The sequence below is a fragment of the Phyllobates terribilis genome, unplaced genomic scaffold (genome assembly GCF_046119375.1).
Source record: "Phyllobates terribilis strain yellow unplaced genomic scaffold, ASM4611937v1 Scaffold_649__1_contigs__length_881610, whole genome shotgun sequence".
Classification (NCBI taxonomy): domain Eukaryota; kingdom Metazoa; phylum Chordata; class Amphibia; order Anura; family Dendrobatidae; genus Phyllobates; species Phyllobates terribilis.
Genome location: NW_027363409.1, coordinates 535697 through 557366, shown reverse-complemented (window position 1 = coordinate 557366; position 21670 = coordinate 535697). Strand labels below are relative to the sequence as shown.

Sequence of the window (21670 nt, the reverse complement as noted above, 5' to 3'; positions counted from 1 at the left end):
ATCGCCGCATTCAGAAAAGTCCAATCTATCAAAATATAAAAATAATTAACCCGATCAGTAAACGGCGTAACGAGAAAAAAAATCAAGAACGACAAAATTATGTTTTTCTGGTTGATGCAGTATCACAAAAAATGCTGTAAGAAGCGATAAAAATGTAATATCTATCGCAATATGGTATCAACAAAAACATTGTCTCGTACCACAAAAAATAAGCTCTCAAACAGCTCCATCGACTAAAAAATGAAAACGTCACGGGTCTCGGAAAATGGTGACACAACCCAAAAAAATGTTTTTTCCCAAACCTCTAATTTTTTTTTTTCACTACCAATCTAATAAAAAAACTGGACATGTTTGGTATCGGTGTAATCGTACTGAGGAGTGAATCATATTGCTAAGTAATTTTACCACACAATGTACACCGTAAAAACAATTCCCAAAAAATAATGTCAGAATTGTGATATTTTCACAATTTCTCTCCACTTGGAATTATTTCCCCGTTTTCCAGGAGCATAGGAAAGCACTGTCTATACCTGCAGGTGGATCAGCCACACTGTGTATGGGATCGGCAGATCTTCCACTTACCAGGATCCAGATACGAATGTTCTTATTATTCGGATCCTCTCTCACCACATCAAAAATCAGCATCTCCAATAATGGTGTGAGTGATATTACCACATTGCCATTGCTGGTTGTCACCAGATCCTATGAGGAAAGACATTAGGACACTGAGGGTAAATCTAGACTACAAACTTGCGCAATGCTCCTACAATTGAGAGGACACATGGCGCCCACCTTGCACTGCTTTCGGAGGAATCGAAGGGAAGATTGGACGAGCCACTTAAAGAGTTCCTCTAGAAGAGCGAGGTGGTCCTTAGTCTTCAGTGCATCGGGAAGGGTGCTGAGCCAGGACCTCACCAGGGGCGCCCAGCCCAGTTGTTGGGGTTCCAGATAAATCATACCGCAGCGGCTAACAGTGGCGGGCTGGAGAGAGAGATATACTAAGTAGGGTTGCCCTAAGACACAAGCCCATCCAGTTATCTAATTATCTCGCTGGGTGGATGAAAAACAGTCTACAAAGTCGTTTCCAAGTGTCCTGACGTTTCCATCATCCATAGATTACATAGACATCCATTTATTTGAGTAGAAGCTATGTAACATTACATTTTCCCTACATTCAGTGCTGGTGTCAGGAACTGGATCCTCACCATTTAGATGATTGTTGTAGTAGCACCAGAATGAAAGGGACTGACAATCCCTTTAATTATAGCGACTAAAGTGAATGTAGAGATGACTGTCAGTAGCGTAACTAGAGTCCGATGGGCCCCCATTGCAACATTTGGACCCCCTGCATGTTGGTCAGATGTATGGGCCCTTGTAGTGTTCTAAATCCTATAAGGACATACGTGTTGCACCTCCTACCCCATTATGTAGTAATATCCCCCATATTGGGCTCCTTCCTGGTATATATGTCCCCTGTTCTGGCCCCATCCTGGTATATATATCCCCCATCCTAGTGTACATGTCCCTTATCCTGGGCCCCACCTTGATATATATATCCCCCATCCTGGTATATATGTCCCTTATCCTGGGCCCCACCTTGATACATATATCCCCCATCCTGGTATATTTTTCCCCCATTCTGGTATATATATCCCCCATCCTAGTATATATATCCCCCATCCTGGTATATATATCCCCCATCCTAGTATATATATTCCCCATCCTGGTATATATATATATCCCCATCCTAGTATATATATCCCCCATCCTGGTATATGTCCCCCATTCTGCCGTTGTACTTTAATGCATAGAAAAAAAATAAATGATTCTGCTCGCTTTTCCTCCGCTCCCCCGCTGTGCGCCATCCTCTTCTGAAGCCAGCATCTGACTTCAGAGTGCAAGCTTCGGGAGCATATGATGTCACTGTCATGCACCCTCAGTCACGTGCACGCCGACATCAGCTGCTGGCTTCTGATTGGCCGGCAGCGTGCATTGTCGTGCACAGACCCAACGGGTCTCTGCGCCTCAATACACTTCGTCTGAATGTGCGTTCGGGGGTGCACATGCAGTTGAAGTTTGCGCTGATGTCGGCGGGCCCCTCACCTGCACAGGCCCAGTCGCGACCTCTGCAACCGCGATCATTACACCCCTGATGACTGTGTATGTAGGACTTCCAAATCGGTGAATGGAAGAGTTGCTCGTGCTGCCAAACTCTCCTTTCACAGCGGCACAAGATGGGGCCTCATATTCGAGAAAAGTTTGGGTGGGTGCCAGAGGAGAGACCCTCATCTATCAGACAATTATGGCCATTTTGTGGATATGCTTTAAAAGATGAGAATACCTCTAAAAGTCAACCCTATAACTAAATCTGATTAGTTAGCATTAGATCCCCCGATGTACAAGTATATGGGAACTCCTCTCTTATAGGATGAGTGAAAACCTACCGACGCCTGGGAAAGGTCCATTGTTTCAAAAATCAGACTCATCTGAGGTGACATCTGAATGATCTCCCCACTCATCAAGCAACGCTAAAAATAACAGGACATATTTAAAACAATATTAAATGTTGAACAAATGAATAATAACTTAATCCACGGAGTCTGATCAGTAACCTCATAAAGGATCATTGTAAGCTTTAGTGGAGAAAGTACAATCATTATGTGCACAAATTAATATCTGAAAAAAGTGCAAAAATCTAGTAGCTGATTTATAATTGGAAGATGATCCTGCAATGAATATCTTTTAAAGCGTCTCTCTCCACATACAATACATAAGTCCTCTACTAAAGGCTTATTTCCATCTTCATGAATGGATATTGTCGGATAGTGTTAGGAAATACAAACAGTTTTTGCAATTTACTGCTAATTAAAGATATATAAAGATGCCATAAAATCTAATGTTTTCTATTCTCCATCATGGCTGTAGATATACATGGAGGATAACTTTTTGTATCACTTTTTGTTATGCTACATGGTGATGAAAACAGAAAAGGATATAAATAAAAAAAAAAAGTTTTCACAAAGTAAAATAGAGAGTTACCTTTTTATTATCATCTAGGACGGTGTTCATACTTTCTATCCCTAGCGTATCAATAGGTCCATCAAAGATAACCCATTTTCTTTCCGGGGTCTCAGATAACGCAAACTCCCGGAAAGTATTAGCGACAATCCCATCGGTCCACTGCAAATGAAGAGAGGCATCAATAAAATTGCTCTTCCCATAAAATCCAGTACAATCCCACAATTGAACGGATTATTAAAGGGAATGCCTGGGATTATGATATTGATGATGCACATGTATTGACTACACGTGGCCCCTATTGAAGTGAACGTGGCGGCACCGGGAGAGACCGCAAGTAAGTGATTTGCATATACGCGGTCACATGCCAACTAGAAGTGCATGACCTCACTCAAAGCAAGTGTATTGAGTGAGGCCAGACACAGTCTATTCAGAATGTGGCTGGAAGTATGCAAATTTATGCTAATTTCTGGCATAAATAATACAATTTGTTGCTTCCATGTCTGATGGGGAAAATAAAACAGTTTCCAATTTTTGTGCAAACAGGGGGTAAGCAATAATAAAATGATTGCCCGGCAATGTATGGCTGGGATCTATGTCTCTGAAGGAACCCCATCTACCATGTCCATAAGCCATAAAAGGGGAGATTTTCCCATTTTCAGCAAAGATATTAGTATTATAAACAATAATTCCAATCATAGACGAACCTCATGTGACACTGGATCAAACTGCCCGAACAGCTGCCCCATGGTGATGGCTTTAGGGTTCACTGTCCGGTAAATCACTTTTTCTTCTTCGCACCCTCGCTCATTCATAAGAGACAGCGTATCAGCGAGGACGTGGAGGACCTTCGTTTTTCCAGAGAACGGCTCTCCAACCAACATAAAACTGCACGGGATAAACAAAACGCAGCATGGTCCATTGTATAAAATGGAAACCGCGAAGAATAAATCCCCCGTCCCATGGACTTCTGTAGTTCCAGCTTACCCGTGTCTGACAATCATCATCTCATACGTCTGGATCATGTCCTCCAGGAAGACCTTCTCGGGCTGGATGTTGTGTCCAGCACAGCTCTCCTGTGCGCATTCAAGGAAATCCTGAGCAAAAGGAAGGTAAAATATTCCATCAGTCTGTTTACAGTGGATCCAATTAGAGGTGGGAGAATACATTTTCAGGACCCAGATCAGTATTCTGTGGCCGCTGGACGGGACCCCTGAGAGCCGCCTCTTAGCTGCCGGCATCCCCGGCTCCTCTTCTGATTATATGGCCTGGTGTACATCATGCTGCAACCATAACATCATGCCAGGCCGGCTAATCTGAAGAAGAGCCGGGGGGCAGGAAGAAATAAGGTGGCTCTCAGGGGTCTCATTCAGTGCCCACTACTGACCTGATGTCACACACAGTGTAGGAAAGACAAAGTGCGACACAAAGGGATGAGGGGAAGGGAGCCCCGACACTAGGGAAAGGGGGAAATGGAGACCTCCTAGGCTGATCTGCAATCACCCTGTCTCCCCTACCGACTCTATATTGGTTCCTCACCAATTGCCGTACAGGAACCTATCCCTGTATTTCCTTAGCGTTTGGCCCTGGATAGGGAAGGGGGGGGGTGAGCACTAGTCGATCCCCACTGACAACTAAAGACAGCAAGGGGAGACAGACACGGGGGAAGTAGCTTAGCTTGAGTCGACTTCAGAGAGATGGCACACACATCCTCTTAGCACCAGAGAGGAAGTAAGAACTGTACTTGCTCCAAGCCTTCACAAGGGGTCATGTGAATATCACTGGCACCTCTGTGTAGCAACCAGGAAGTATTTAAACACCCAGGCCTGATTGTCAATTAGAGCAGGAGGGAGGTAGCCGCTGGGTCCTACAGTGAGACCGCTAAGAAGATGTCTGTAATGCCAAACGAAGGGATCTCCTGCAACCAACTGCAGGGCGACTGTCACATCTGACGCACCCATGACACCTGGCCATTGGATCAGTCTCCTGCAAATTGATTCATTCATCTAAAAAAAAATGTCTCCATAATCTACAACTAAACTAGCGATAAATCACTCACAGATGTTTCAACCATTTTTTTTCTACATCAGATCATCTTGCATTGGAGGTATAAGTGAGCCCCCTTACCGCTGGTGCCCCTGTGCAGCTGCCCAGGTTGCACTAATGGGACCGGACGATGAGTGACAAGGTCATGTAACCCAATTCCAAAGCAGTGGATCAGGATCGGGTGATTTCAATGGGATTGGTCTACCATCTACTGTGTATGGGGGCCTCATGACAGATTATGTTGGGGGACATAAAAATCGGCCGGTTGGAATTTAATCACCCGATCCTTACTTTCTGACCATGAAATTAGCAGCTGCCATAAGATTCTGGCAGCGACTCTGTCATAGAGAAAACAGGAGCGAGCATTCCTGAATATGGGGGAGCCGGGAAAGACGGAAGGAAGGAAGGAAGGGAGACACAGATCCATTACTAGTGGGTTGGCGGAGCCCCACAGGGATAGTTCACCTCAGATTTATAAAAAAGTGACGACCGGCCCCTCCAACTTAAGCTCCTCCTACTCCCATGTTCTCCAGTCCGTACACAAGCTAAGGAAGAGCAGACAACACCAGCAGAACAGTACAACCCATTCTGAAAAATTCAGAAATGTGAGAAAACAGGTTATGCAAATAACAGCAAAAAAACACACAGTCCTAGGTACAACTCACTGGACCTGACAACTGCGATGAGCTGGCGATGCTGGAAAAGAGCCCTAGTGCGCCAACCCCAGACCAGATGACCGCCATCAGGAAAGGGTCGCGCCGCATCTAGAAACAAAAAAATACTTCTGCCATGGGAGGGTGCTGTGTCTCCCTTCCTTCCTTCGCTGAAAAGGATTTTACAGGTAAGTTCTTACCAAAATCCGTCTTTCAGCAGCAGAAGGGAAGGAAGGGAGACACAGATCCATTACTAGTGGGACGTCCCAAAGCAGTCCAAAATTCTAGGGTGGGAAATAGTGGCAGAATCTCCAACACCCCAACAACTTAGGTAAGTGCGCAACCAGCGCCGAATAAAAAATAAAATAAAATAAAGAGGTAACTTAAACCACCGCCGCCTGCAGGACCCTGCGTCCCAAGGCCGCATCGGCGGAAGCACTCACGTCCACTTTATAAAATTTAGTAAAGGTGTGAACGGAGCGCCAGGTAGCCGCCCGGCAGAGCTGCGCTGCCGAGGTCCCCTGACGAAAAGCCCATGACGAACCAACAGCCCTCGTGGAATGAGCTCGAACTTTAACCGGACAAGGCTCGCCCTTGAGCCGGTACGCTTCCAGGATAGCCGAACGTATCCACCGAGCTATAGTGTCCTTGGAAGCACGCTGACCACGTCGACGACCAGCAGGAATCACAAAAAGAGAGTCCAATTTCCGAAAACCTTGCATGATTGTAAGATAGAACTTCAATGCCCGCACCAAATCCAACGAGTGCAAGGCCCACTCCTTTGGACTCTTCGGCTTCAGACAGAGAGAAGGTAACACGATGTCCTGATTGACGTGGAAATGCGACACCACTTTAGGTAAAAAATCTCCACGGGTACGAAGCACCACACGATCCGGAAGAAATTCCAGAAAAGGTGGCGAGCAAGACAGTGCCGCCAACTCCGAAACCCTTCTCAAAGAGGTGACCGCTACCAGGAAGGCCACCTTCCAAGAAAGCAAGTAAAGCGTAGCTGAATCCATACGCTCAAAAGGCTCATGCTGAAGAGCTTCCAGGAATAGATTAAGCCGCCAAGGAGCCACAACCGCCTCCCGAGGCGGAAACTGACGAGCAACCCCATGAAAAAAAGAACGCACGTCCCTACGTGAAGCAATAGCCCTTCGAAAAAGCGCGGATAGTGCAGATACCTGACCTCGTAAGGTACCAACTGCTAGACCCTTGGCCAAACCATATTGCAGAAAAGCCAAGAAGTTGGGGATGGAAAAAACCCTCGGGTTCCTTGACGATCCAGAACACCAAGAATAAAAAGACTCCCAAGTTCTGTGATAAATCCTAGTCGTGGCTGGACCTCTGGCAGAAATAACCTCGGACGAAAAACCACGACGGTTCAAGATCTCGGTCTCAAGTGCCACGCCGTCAAACAAAGTGACTTCAGGTCCGGATGACGAATGGGCTCTTGGATTAACAGGTCCGGGCGAAGAGGCAGTGGAAACGGAGGCGCCGCCAGAAGAGACACCAGCGTCGAACACCACGTCCTCCGTGGCCAATCCGGCGCTACCAAAATTGCTGATACTCTTTCCAGTTTGATCCGCCAAATCACCAAAGGAAGTAAGGATACTGGCGGAAACACATAGATCAGCTCGAACTGGTCCCACGGGGCCACTAGAGCATCTACCGCCACAGCCTCCGGGTCCCTGTACCTGGACATGAATGTCGGAACCCTGGCGTTCAGCCTGGATGCCATCAAATCCACCTGAGGAGTCCCCCACCGGGAGCACAGCAGTGCAAACACTTCCGGATGAAGACTCCATTCTCCGGGATCCACCTGCTTGCGACTGAGGAAGTCCGCCGAGATATTCAGCACACCTGGGATATGAATCGCGGAGATGGCTGGAACCCTGGACTCGGCCCAAACCAGGATCCGAGAGACCTCCATCATGAGTCTGGAACTCCTCGTCCCGCCCTGATGGTTGATATACGCGACAGCCGTCGCATTGTCCGACTGAATACGGACCGGCAGACCGCTCAAAAGGACCGTCCAATGTCGGAGGCAGAGAAAAATTGCTCTCAACTCATGTTGATCGGTAGAGACGACTCCTCTGACGACCAGACCCCCTGAACCCAGAGGTCGTTCCAAACCCCCCCCCAGCCAGTCAGGCTGGCATCGGTGGAAATCACCGACCACCTTGGGAGAAGAAAGGATTTCCCCAGGGATAGAGTTTCCGGACGTAACCACCATCCAAGAGACTCTCGCACCCTGCGGGAGATAAAGACCGAGCGATCCAGTGAAGTCGGCGATCGATCCCAACTGGTCAGAATAAGATTTTGGAGATCCCGGGAATGAAATTGTGCAAACGGTACGGCTTCCATTGTCGCCACCATCAGACCCAGAAGGCGCATGCATTCCCGAAGGGACATTGCCATCGCCGACCTCATAGCCTGGACATGGCGACGAAGGTTCGTTTGTTTGTCCGGAGGCAGGGACACCACTGCCCGTACTGTGTCGAAATGCATCCCCAAGAACAGGATTGACTGCGTCGGTTTTAATGACGACTTCTTCCAATTGACCAGCCACCCGAAGTCCTCCAGGTGCTGGAGGGAGAGATCGCGAGCAGTCATCGCCTCCTCCGCTGTGGGCGACACAATCAACAGGTCGTCCAGGTTGGGTAGAATCATAACTCCTTGTTTTCGAAGAAGCGCCATGAGTGGCGCCAGAATCTTTGTAAAAACCCTGGGTGCCGAGGCCAACCCGAATGGTAGGGCCACAAACTGGTAATGGGCCTGACCTATGGCGAAACGCAGGAAACGCTGGTGAGCTCTGCCGATAGGGACATGCAAATAGGTGTCGCGGATGTCGATCGACACCAAGAAATCTTACTGCGACAGGGCCGCTACAACAGAGCGGAGAGACTCCATGCGGAATTTCCGGGTCCGGACATGCAGATTCAAATCTTTGAGATCCAGAATGGGGCGAAACTTGTCCTCCTTTTTGGTGACCACAAAAAGGTTGGAGTAAAACCCCCTTCCCCGGTCCTCTGGCGGAACCGGGACCACCACACCCTGCTGCAGAAGAGTGTCTACCTCCCGCAGCAGTGCTGCAGCCAGCTTGGGCTCGGACGGGGTGCGTGACTGACGAAACCTGTCCGGGGGACGAGAGTGAAACTCTATGAAATAGCCTGCCAACATAACTCGCGTCACCCAGGCGTCCGAAATGTGGGACGCCCAAATCGACCCGAATTGTAGCAGACGACCTACCACCCGAGAGCCCTCGAGCGGAATCCTGGCGTCAGTCCGCCTTAGCGGGCTTCTTGTCAACCTCCCGTTTGTCCTGACGGAAATGTTGCTTCCAGGAAATACGGGATTTCTGGGTGGACTTCTTACCGGAAGCCGAGGGACGACCCGATCCCCAAGAAGGCTGACCGAACCGCCCCCTGGTCCGAAAGGACCGACGACCACCACTGGCACTTGACCTGCCAGACGTGGAAGCCACCGCCTTCCGCTGAGGCAAGGCAGCATCCTTAGCCTTGGCCTTAGCAATCAGCTCCGTGAGGTCCGAACCAAAAAGATGACCGCCTTTGTACGCTAGACTAAGCAAACCTTGTTTGGATACTGCGTCTCCAGTCCACTGTTTATGCCACAGTGCTCTCCTGACTGTGACGGCCGAAGATTGAGACCTGGACAGAATGGAAGTAGTATCCAGTACTGCGTCCCTGCCATAATGTGTCGCCTCTTCCAACAGCTGGAAAAGCCTTTCCACTTCCGACAGCGGAGTTCCATCCTGCACTGCCGTCCGCAGCTGGTCCAACCACCGCAGAGAAGCCTCACCGGCCCACATGGCCCCCAAGACTACACGGAATCCATGACCCGCGGCCTCGTAGATGGACTTCGCCGCTAACTCCGTTCTTCTGTCCAGAGGCTCCTGAAGACTGGCCTTCCCTTTAACAGGAAGCAAGGAAGATTTGCTAAGCTGAGACAGAGGAAGGTCCACTTCAGGGGAGGGAACCCAATTAGCGATCGTCTCCGTGGCGCAGGGATACAAGGCATAAAAAAAACGCATCCCCTGGAAGCATTTATCCGGACACCGGCGTTCTTTCTCCACTGCCTCGTTAAGTTCATCATGCGCCGGTAATGTTGAACGAGCCCGACGCGACTCCTGATACAGCCGGGCCGACTTGCCAGGCTTTGTCAGCTCTTCAGACAGCTGTAACGCTTCCCGCATGGCTCCAATAAGAGCATCCACGCGGCCCGAAAGCGAAGCAGGACGACTCTGCCGATCCTCATCCTCAGAATCGGAGATTTCACCAACCGAGCTTGTTGGTGAATCTGGAGCCTCCGATGCACCGCACGGAGGAGACAGCGCCACCCTCTGGCGCTTCTTGCCTCGTGGTGTCGGTTGCGACTTAGCTGACACCCAATGACCCAGGAGGTTAGAAAGACTGTCAATGGAGCGGGTGAGAGCCTCCACTTTAACATCACTAAGGGTCGAACTTGACGCCGTCGAAGACCTGGGTGTATCAGAAATGCGAGACCGATCCTGAAACGGATCGGGAGAGAGGTCCGCGCCCCCTGGTCCCTGATCCGTCATGCCTCCCACATCAGATGCCAGCATGTTAGAATGAGTATGGTAACCTAGGGTGTGCGAAAATAGCTAACACAGCCTGCTTCCACAAAAAAAAAATTCCCCCCTTTTTTTTTTTTTTTAACTTTTAAGGCACTGAAGGGTTAAAACTCTCCTCTAGAGAGAGTTACCCCAGCCCTGCAGAGCAAAAGTTAACCTAACAAACTGGGGAGAAGCGCCCTCTGAAACAGAAGTGTGCACCCCCAGAAAGAGTTAACAGCCCTGTTGAGCAGACCCCTTCAGAAGGGGTTAATGCTGCTGACATGCTAAATACCTCACTGCCTTAAGAGGTCAGAGAAGTGAGAGTGTCCAGAAAAGCGGTAGCGGCAAATAGCACCTTGCCTGCCTTAGCAGGTCAGCCAAGGTGCTCTGCAATGGAAAGAACAAAAAGGGAGCCTCTGCCTACAGGCAGAAACGACTCACCAGTGCCGCGGTGACTGCTCCTTCTGAGCTGTGAGGGCGGTGAACGGGGAGCAGAGAGCCGGAGGTGCACGTGGAGGGAAGCCGGAAGGAGGGAGAGGGGCGGAGAGCTCAGCGCGCGCTAAGCCAGGAGCTTCCTGTCAGAACTACAATGACAGGAAGCCGAACGACGCGAAGCCCGGCCCCCCGAGCTCACTCACAGAGCCCGCGCTCAGAGAGAAAGCGCGCGCTCTCCTGAAGGCTTCCTGCCTAAAAGTGACGGCAGGAAGCCAAGATAATAAAGCCACGCCCCCCGTTCCAACGGAGCCGTGCTCCTCCGTCCCTGCTCCCCAGCCCCCAGGGTCAGAGAATGCAGCGGTGATCCTCATACACCGTCTGCAAATACAGAAAAGCAGAAAATCACCACATGAAATAACGGCGGCGGCCGCACTCATACACAGAGCACTTACCCCGCTGTGCGCCACAGGGACCCCCAGGGATGTGTGGTGCTGTGACCCCACAGGCGGTGTGCGTCTCTGCCAGGAAGCGCCCTATGTACCCCGGGGCCGGCAGGTTACTGCGGGGACCTCCTTAAGGGGTACGCAGGTCTGCCAGGGGAGGGCAGGGGTCCCGGCAGCGCCGAGACCCCCTGAGACCTCTAGACCACGGGGGGTCCAGGTCTCCTTTGGTAAAAATAAAAAATCTTCTGAGGAGCTGCAAAGGCAGCGACTATCCTCTGCGACCTCAAATTTCAGACTGGAGAACATGGGAGTAGGAGGAGCTTAAGTTGGAGGGGCCGGTCGTCACTTTTTATAAATCTGAGGTGATCTATCCCTGTGGGGCTCCGCCAACCCACTAGTAATGGATCTGTGTCTCCCTTCCTTCCCTTCTGCTGCTGAAAGATAACTATCATCCAAATGATAGCTGGCCAGCTATATAGGAGCTATCACTTGCCATTAATATGCAATTTTATTACCTGGTGTAAATGCCGCTGTTCTCCTGAATCCGGTGCGGTTTTTCTTTTGCTCCTGCACCTCTCCATTCCTGAGATATAGCCTCTTTATAGAAATCTAGTTCATAATTTTTAATAGCCAAGTGGGCGTGGTCATCAAGTCCTCTCTGTGGGAGTCTTCAGGAAGGCCTTGCCCAGTTGGCTTAAAGGGCTAGAGGAGAGTGACAGATGTCAGGAACGGAGAGGGGCAGGAAGAAAAGGAAAACAATGCCGGAGTCAGGAGAACAGCGGCATTTACATATTTATGGCGAGGGACAAGTCCTCTTTAAGTCTTGGAAAACCCCTTTAAGACACTATTATATTTTAATACCTTATAGTCGGCTTCCGGAAGTTGAATGCCAGGGAACAGGTCACTGGTAATCCCATTGAACAGAGGAATATCATGAGACAAAAATTTGGGTTTGTTTACATCCTTAATTGACGGCAAGAGCTAAATAGAATGAAAAAGGATTAAATGATAAAATAATTCATATACAATATGACATGAAACAATATTAAAAGTGAAGAACCCCATTACAAAGGAGCCGTCAGCTCTTGTGGTATGTCTGTATTAGTAAAGAATAGTATTCTCCAAAAAATAAGTATGAAACCTCTTTTCCTAAAACTCTACATTGTATCGTCCCTCTGTTATACCTCCTGGAAATGTATGTGTAAATGACATATAATGTATATATAATCTATATAGGGGACAACCCTATACAATCTGACTGTGCCCAAACAGTGGTGACATTGTCAGACTGTGTAGGGTACTCGTTATTGACAGATTTCAATTAATTCCTACATTTCCAGGAATGATAAAAGAGGAACGGAACGCTGCTGAGTTGCAGTAAATTATGCTGCAGAATTGTTTCTCCATAGGGAATAGATGTGGCCTCTGTGTTGCACTGTTAATTGCCGGCTGCAGAATGAGTTAAGTGAGATACTGTCAGTGAACTCGTTTTTGCTGGCTGACGGGGAGTTTGTAAATGTTTTATCTGTCTTTTTCTGAGCTCCTCTCAGTTTATTTATGACCACAGACCTTATCAAAATTGAATGTGCAGGGAATCAAAAAGCCGGTGAAAGCCAAGCGATGCAAAATTTTTAATAAAAAACAATTGTTAAGATGATTTTTAGCCTAAAATACATGCGTTTAAGTTAAAAATCAAACTGTCCCATAAGATGAACAAGCTACGTGTTTAACAACTATAGTTTTGACACTTTTGCACAGATGAGATCTAACAAGCCAGGAACAGTAATGTGCAGACATTATTTGCAAGTCTCTGTCTGCTATTATAAAATCAGACAGCTGTAATTTTTGTGATCCAAATGCTTCTCGGTAAGATGGTAATGCTATCCTATACGAGATGTAAAGCGACCAACAGTTCAGAACTTACAAGAATCTCTTCATTTTCATGGGGGAATTTCAGCTTCAGATTGCCAGCAGCGGTCAGCACAGCCTTTACTGCACGCATCCCATAATCATAATGGAACTGGGACGAGAGCGGCTCCGAGCACAGCCGGTAAGTCATTACCATCTTCACCGAGAGAGGTTTAGCGTGCAGAAAAGCGTAAGAATAAAGGCCGATCTCCGCAATCAGAGCATAGTTGGGGACCATCATTGCTACAGTCCGGAAAAGAACCAGAAATGCGCAAACCAGATGGGTCAGTCAACAAATTAAACTAAATTACTGTAAACTAGGCAGAGAGCCGGGGAACCCATTCTGTCCATTTACACTATCCTCCACCCCAGACCTAAAAGTGATGTGTCTATTCCACATCAGAGGAAAGTCAGTCAAAGTGTGGTTAAAGGGGTATTCCCATCTCCAAGATCCAGTCCCAATATGTAATAGGGGTAATAATAATAATGTTTGCAAATATCTCCAATTAGAAATGTAGTATAGTTCTTCTGATTAGCTATGTTGCTTACCCCCATGTGCAGGACATTGCAGTAGCTTAGGTTTCCATGGTTACGACCACTCATAGTAACAGTTAGTTACTTGCTAGTGGTCGTAACCATGGATACCTAAGCTACTGCTATGTCCTGCACATGGGGTAAGCGACATAGCTAATCAGAAGAACTATACTACATTTCCAATTGGAGGTATTTGCTATTAATATTATTATTACACCTATTACATATTGGGATAGAATCTTGGAGATGGGAATACTCCTTTAACACTTTCCAAATCTCTCTCCACACCTCTACTGTGTCCATTTTGGAAAATAGGAGAATGGGACATCAATATTAAGGAGCTTGCAGAAATGAGGGCATCAGGTGTGGTGATTATACATAGGAAATGTGCAATCTCATATAGGTTTGGGGGAGAATAATCCCTTTGATGAAATCTTATGTTTCTTTTGTAAACCTAGCATTTACTTGAAAGTTTGTGAACCCCTCAAAAATTTCTGTATTACTGCATAAATTTGACTTAAAGCTACATCAGTCTGTGAGGTCACAAAGTAACTCAAGGTAACCGCTAAGCAACTAAAGGCCTCTCCTCACATTAGCTAATGTAATTGTTCATGAGTCCACCATCAGAAAGACAATGAACAACAATGGCGAGCATGGCAGGATTGCAAGGAGAAAGGCAATGCGATTTAAAATGTCACTGCTAAAACTCACCTGGGCACATCAATAGCTAACTGGAATAATGCTTTGTGGAAGGATGAGGCCAAGATAGAGATTTTAAGTGAGAAGCTATATGTTTGCAGAAAGAAAATACTGCATTACAGCATAAGAACCTCCTATCATCTATGAAACACAAAGATGGTAATCGTAACATGCTTTGGGCCTGTTTTGCTGCACTTGGCCAAGGACGGCTGCCATCATTGATGGAACAATGAATTCTAAAATCTATCAGCAAATGCTAAAGGAAAATATCAGGATATCAGTTCATGTACTGAATCTCAAGAAAACGTGGGTCATGCAGCAAGACAATGGCCCAAAGACACAAGTCGCTCTACAAAAGAATGGTTGAATAAACATAAAGCTTTGGAATGGCCGAGTCATAGTCCTGAGCTTAATCCTATAGAAATGTTGTGGAAGGACCCGATGCAAGGCACTGGGACTCTTTACCTTGAGGTTATCCGGCAGCTCAGAACGTCCCGCGTAGCCAGGATTCATGGTAATGGCTAAGAAGCAATTTGGGTTAAGCTTCAGCTCTGTTCCTTCGAAGTTGAACATGTCCATCTTCGTCTGGATGGCTCTCTGGATGCGGAGAATCTGTTGGGCCACCACGGACAACACCTCCAGCTCAATATGGTTAAACTCATCAAAACACACCCATGTTCCCGATGATGCCAGCCCTTTGAAAAACTAAAAAAAAGTATATACAGTACAGACCAAAAGTTTGGACACACCTTCTCATTTAAAGATTTTCTGCATTTACATGACTATGAAAATTGTACATTCACACTGAAGGCATCAAATTATTAATTAACACATGTGGAATTATATACTTAACAAAAAAGTGTGAAACAACTGAAAATATGTCTTATATTCTAGGTTCTTCAAAGTAGCCACCTTTTGCTTTGATGACTGCTTTGCACACTCTTGGCATTCTCTTGATGAGCTTCAAGAGGTAGTCACCGGAAATGGTCTTCCAACAATCTTGAAGGAGTTCCCAGAGATGCTTAGCACTTGTTGGCCCTTTTGCCTTCACTCTGCGGTTCAGCTCAACCCAAACCATCTCTATTGGGTTCAGGTCTGGTGACTGCAGTGCAGGTCATCTGGCGTAGCCCCCCATCACTCTCCCTCTTGGTCAAATAGCCCTTACACAGCCTGGAGGTGTGTTTGGGGTCATTGTCCCGTTGAAAAATAAATAGCATGCTGCTGCAAGATGCTGTGGTAGCCATGCTGGTTCAGTATGCCTTCAATTTTGAATAAATCCCAAACAGTGTCACCAGCAAAGCCCCCCCACACCATCACACCTCCTCCTCATGCTTCACGGTGGGAACCAGGCATGTAGAGTCCATCCGTTCACTTTTTCTGCGTCGCACAAAGACACGGTGGCTGGAACCAAAGATCTCAAATTTGGACTCATCAGACCAAAGCACAATTTTCCACTGGTCTAATGTCCATTCCTTGTGTTCTTTAGCCCAAACAACTCTCTTCTGCTTGTTTCCTAGCAGCTATTTTACCATGAAGGCCTGCTGCACAAAGTCGCCTCTTAACAGTCGTTTAAGAGATGTGTCTGCTGCTAGAACTCTGTGTGGCATTGACCTGGTCTCTAATCTGAGCTGCTGTTAACCTGCGATTTCTGAGGCTGGTGACTCGGATAAACTTATCCTCAGAAGCAGAGGTGACTCTTGGTCTTCCTTTCTTGGGGCTGTCCTCATGTGAGCCAGTTTCTTAGTAGCGCTTGATGGTTTTTGCAACTGCACTTGGGGACACTTTCAAAGTTTTCCCAATTTTTCGCACTGACTGACCTTCATTTCTTAAAGTAATGATGGCCACTCGTTTTTCTTTACTTAGCTGCTTATTTCTTGCCATAATACAAATTCTAACAGTCTATTCAATAGGACTATCAGCTGTGTATCCACCATACTTCTGCACAACGCAACTGATGGTCCCAACACCATTTATAAGGCAAGAAATCCCACTTATTAAACCTGACAGGGCACACCTGTGAAGTGAAAACCATTTCCGGTGACTACCTCTTGAAGCTCATCAAGAGAACGCCAAGAGTGTGCAAAGCAGTCATCAAAGCAAAAGGTGGCTACTTTGAAGAACCTAGAATATAAGACATATTTTCTGTTATTTCACACGTTTTTGTTAAGTATATAATTCCACATGTGTTAATTCATAGTTTTGATGCTTTCAGTGTGAATGTACAATTTTCATAGTCATGAAAATACAGGAAAATCTTTAAATGAGAATGTGTGTCCAAACTTTTGGTCTGTACTATACAATCAAAAGATGTCAGCAGAACATCGGATGGAGTCAGTTTATTATCTGCAATGGAGCAGCTTAACATTGTATGTACCTTTGACATTGCTATGTAGTCCAAACCATCAGAGCAGTTAAAGACCACACACTGCACGGCCAGCGCCTTGGCCAAATCTTTGGTGGTCTCAGTTTTTCCTGTGCCGGCCGGACCTTCTGGAGCTCCACCAAGATTTAGATAAAAAGCACCGATCTACCAATGAAACATGAAAGAACTGGTATGAAATATCAATAATAATTGCTAATAAGTTTCATGCATCATACAAAAGTCAAAAACATTTCTGAGCATAACCCATCACATCATAGCAGAGTCCGCTAGCATCGGTCAGTGAGCGGAGTGATGACCAGGCGTGGGGAGCTGCCCAGGTACTCATAGGCGGACTTCACATTGCAGTTGATGATTCGCACTCTCGCATTCTCATTCTCCCAGTAATAGCGGAGTTGGGCAAGCCACCGGAAGTCTGTTCATGAGAAACTCCTGAGGAATGTAGGAAAAGATAGTCAACCTCTAAGACACTGCAGAATCACAAGGGAGAGTTTCTAAAGGGAAGGCAAATGCACATACATTATAGGACAAAACTCCTAGTCACCGAATTCTGCTTTTTTCATTTAGTCCCATTGCCCACGGTGTATAACATCCGGACTCTCAGCCCCCAGTTTATAAAATCCGGCCTCTCGCCTCCCCCGGTGTATAACATCCACCCCTCGCCCCTAGTTTAGTATAACATCTCTCCCCTCGCCCCCCCTCCAGTGTATAAAATCCATCCCCTCAACCCCACTGTATAACATCCAACCCCAAGCGCTCCATTGCATAACATCTGGCCCCCAGGGTATAACATCCGGCCCCCAGCCCCGGTGTATAACATCTGTCCCCTCGCTCCCTCCCCCTGGTGTATAACATCCGGCCTCTCGCCCCCCCGGTGTATAATATCCGTCCCCTTGCTCCTCAGTGTATAACATCCAGCCCTCGGACTTGTATAACATCTAGCCCCTCGTACCCCTAGGGTATAACATCTGGCCCCTCGGCCTTGTATAACATTAAGACTCTCGCCCCCCACCAGTGTATAACATCAATCCCCACGCCCCCGGTGTATAATATCCGTCCCCTCACCCCGGTATATAATATCCGTCCCCTTGCTCCTCAGTGTATAACATCCAGCCCTCGGACTTGTATAACATCTAGCCCCTCGTAACCCTAGGGTATAACATCTGGCCCCTCGGCCTTGTATAACATTAAGACTCTCGCCCCCCACCAGTGTATAACATCAATCCCCACGCCCCCCGGTGTATAACATCCGCCCTCCCATGCTGTGTGCTGTTACTAACATATGACAGAACGGCTGGTGGTGCAGAGCCCTCTGATACCAGCGCGGTCCTGTAATAGGAGCCACCGGGGTAACAAGTCTGGATATTACATTTCTTCCCTCCTAAATCTTCCCCCATCACATGTGAGTGATATTATTAAGGAGTGGAAGGAACTGCAGCAACTCAGGAGACCCCAGAACATTACAGAGCGGGGTCACTGAGTGCTGAGGAGCAGAGGGCAGAACGCTCTCCTGACTCCATAACTGCAGAGTCCAGATCTACTTTGGTAACAACATCACCACAAACACTGCGCCCCCGCCTGGAGCTTTATGGCCGAGCAGCTGCATGCAGCCTTACATCACCAAGCACGATGCCGAGCGTCGGATGGAGTGGTGTGAAGCCGCCACCACAGGACTCTGGAGGAGACCTGTTCTGTGCAGTGACGGATCACACTTCTCTATCTGGCATCTGATGGACGAGTCTGGATTTGGTGAATGCCAGGAGAACGTTACCCTATTAACTGCATTGTGCCCGCTGGGCAGTTTGGTGGTGGAGGTATGGCCTTGTTTTTAGGGGGTGGTCTAGGCCCCTTAGTTCCAGTGAAAAGATATCTTAATGCTTCAGCACAAGACATTTTGTTATGCACACGCCCGGGCTGAGCGGCGTGTGCGTGTGATTGTAGTGATTCCACTGGACCATGAACCGGAGAGTGCCTGGAGGGGCGTGACTAAGTATCTGGCCGATCCGACCAAGATGGCACGACGGCATACGACGCCAGTGCACCAGGGAGAAACCGGGCAGAGGGACCAGGTGCTACTCCAGGTCAAACTCCGGACACGGGGGTTGACCCACACAGGGATTACTGGATCAGGCTGGTTAGGCTGGCGCACAGACTGGAGGGTATAGGCAGGCACGACTGGTATGCAGGCAGGCGGGTAAAGGCAAGTGCAGCTAGAGTGCAGACAGGGAGGCACTAGCAGGTAGGAACACAGGCGGGATAGGACCCAGTACACACTGGGACTCAGGAACAATACAGGTAGAGGGGTACAGGCAAGCACAGCTAGAGTGCAGACAGGGAGGCACTAGCAGGTAGGAACACAGGCGGGATAGGACCCAGTACACACTGGGACTCAGGAACAGGCAGGTTAGGCTGGCACAGACTGGTGGATATAAGCAAACACGGCAGGTATGCAGATGGGTGGATACAGGCGAGTATGCAGGCAGGGAGGTACTGGCCGAAAGGACGGGCTGGAGCACAGAAAGGTTAAGACCCAGTACAGACTGGGTCACAGAACCGCAGATGCGGTAGACAACCACAGCAGAGAGGGAACGCCCGAAGCGGTGGGCAAGAACAGAGCAGGACAGGGCTGCAGGAGGAGCGAGCACAAGCAGGGCAGGACAGGACTGCCGGAGCAGCGGGCACAAGCAGGGCAGGACAGGACTGCCGGAGCAGCGGGCAGAAGCAGGGCAGGACAGGACTGCCGGAGCAGCGGGCAGAAGCAGGGCAGGACAGGACTGCCGGAGCAGCGGGCAGAAGCAGGGCAGGACAGGACTGCCGGAGCAGCGGGCAGAAGCAGAGCAGGCTAGAACCGCCGGAGCGGTAAGCAAAGGGGTCAGAGCAGACTAGAACCGCCGGAGCGGTGAGCAAGGAGTCAGAGCAGGCTAGAACCGCCGGAGCAGTGAGCAAAGGAGTCAGAGCAGGCTAGAACCGCCGGAGCGGTGAGCAAAGGAGTCAGAGCAGGCTAGAACCGCCAGAGCGGTGAGCAAAGGAGTCAGAGCAGGCTAGGCTGAGTAGGGGGGACAGGGCTCTGTACACACGGAACAGACAGGAAGGGAAAGGCAGAGCCAGACACCCACAGGGTACTTGCAGTGAAGTAGCGAGTGGACCACAAACTCACAAACGGGAGTACAGAGACAACAAGCAGGAGTTAGGTACGAGTTCAGACTCTGCAGAAAAAGGAAGGGAACGGACATAGAGGCAAAACAGGTAAAGGATAGGAGAGAGTTCAGACTGGAACTGAGTGTAAGGAGGAGACCGACACTGCAGCGGGATACAGGAGCGGGTCTGGGAATACGGCCCCCAGAGAGGCAGGACGAACAGGCAAGGAGCGTGTTCAGACAGGACAGACAAGATACAGGAACAGGTCTAGGTAATCGGCCCCTAGAAGGCAGGAGGAACAGGCTAGGAGCGTGTTCAGACAGGTCAGACAAGATACAGGAACAGGTCTAGGTAATCGGCCCCTAGAAGGCAGGAGGAACAGGCTAGGAGCGTGTTCAGACAGGCCTGGAAATACAGCCTCCAGGATAGGCAGAAAAGAGAACACAGAACGGGACCTGGCACCTTCAGAGTGCAAGCACACACTGAAAGAAACACTATGCTCAGGCAGGGATAGATGGGCGCAGCTGAGCTATATACCAGGTGACAGACAGCAATAGGCTGAGGACGCACAAGAGGTGTGACCCACAGCAGGTACAAAAAGCAGGAAGTGATCGGGCGCCGCCCTTAAGCAGCAGAAACAGACACAAACAGACAGCATGGAGGGAAGCCAGAGAGACATTCTGGACAGGAGATCAAGTGCGCGCTCTTGCACAGTGGGAGATGGACCACTATGCAAGGACGCCGCCAGGTATGTTACACATTTTAAACAATTGTAGCTTCCAACCCTAAGGGAATAGACGAGCAGAACTGTTTCCCACACGTTCTCAACCTCAACCCCACTAAACACCTTTAGGATGATTAATTAGAACAAATACTGGAGAATGGCAGCATAAATATGTCACCGCCACATAGGGAAGAACAATGTCAGGCACACATCAATTACATTGCCATATGTCTGCTCAGGCTTAGAATGGCTGACCACTCGGAGAATGACATAATACCTACAAAGAAACCGAACAAAAGGTCATTAAAGGAATTGACATAAAACCCCTTTATTAGTCCATCCATGGTTATAGAACGACACTGCACAGAGGAGGGCGCACACACCATTGATAGAAAATATTACAAACCGCACCTAGGCCATCCAAACCACTGACTATAAAGAAGATCAATTGTGGCAATGAGTCATATACAGGGGATGCCGACACCTACAGATGCCAAAACATTCCTATATAGGGACCACCATCTCAATATGCAGAAATGACTACTGCCCCATAGACGTCATTGTAAGTACACCCCAAGATTGCTTTACTGTGACAAGATCAATTGTGTCCTATGAAAACTCAAAGAAAAGAGGGGGGAACATAACATAGATATGGAAAGAACATAGGAATATGGTGAAATGTATGAAGGTGCTCGGCATATTGAGCTGTGATATCTGTAGAGGGACGGACTCCATATTAACATCCTGGATATGGATTAGAATAGGAGGCCATAAAAGCCCCTGTAGGTGTAATGTGGAGGGGGCACAATACCTTTCTCCATGTAGTGTATAATAAATAGAACATGGTATTGGAAAGTTTGCTGCCAGCCATGATGTTTGCACAAACCTGTTTCGATCATTTCCCTGACCACGTCACGAGCGTGCCCCTCTATGGTGACGAGAGCCCCCAATGTGCTGCGAGTCTGCTGGGACAATTTGCCTCCTCGCAAATTGCTCCAAATACCCAGATGTACCTCTATAAAACCCTGCTACAAACAGCATGGAAAACTCAATGCAGATGGATTCATTTTATGCTGGTATTATGGGAAATCCCAT

General features: G+C 48.2%; 1 protein-coding gene across 1 annotated transcript in view; it reads right to left on the bottom strand.

The window, feature by feature from the left end:
• Positions 1 to 21670, bottom strand: part of LOC141234835 (dynein axonemal heavy chain 12-like) — a 54613-nt gene that overhangs the window by 5881 nt on the left and 27062 nt on the right. The window contains 11 exon segments of the mRNA XM_073668050.1: positions 780 to 981; positions 2445 to 2528; positions 3040 to 3180; positions 3726 to 3906; positions 4006 to 4115; positions 12054 to 12173; positions 13117 to 13363; positions 14800 to 15038; positions 16708 to 16861; positions 16975 to 17145; positions 21458 to 21546. Coding sequence (XP_073524151.1) covers positions 780 to 981; positions 2445 to 2528; positions 3040 to 3180; positions 3726 to 3906; positions 4006 to 4115; positions 12054 to 12173; positions 13117 to 13363; positions 14800 to 15038; positions 16708 to 16861; positions 16975 to 17145; positions 21458 to 21546 — 1738 coding nt within the window.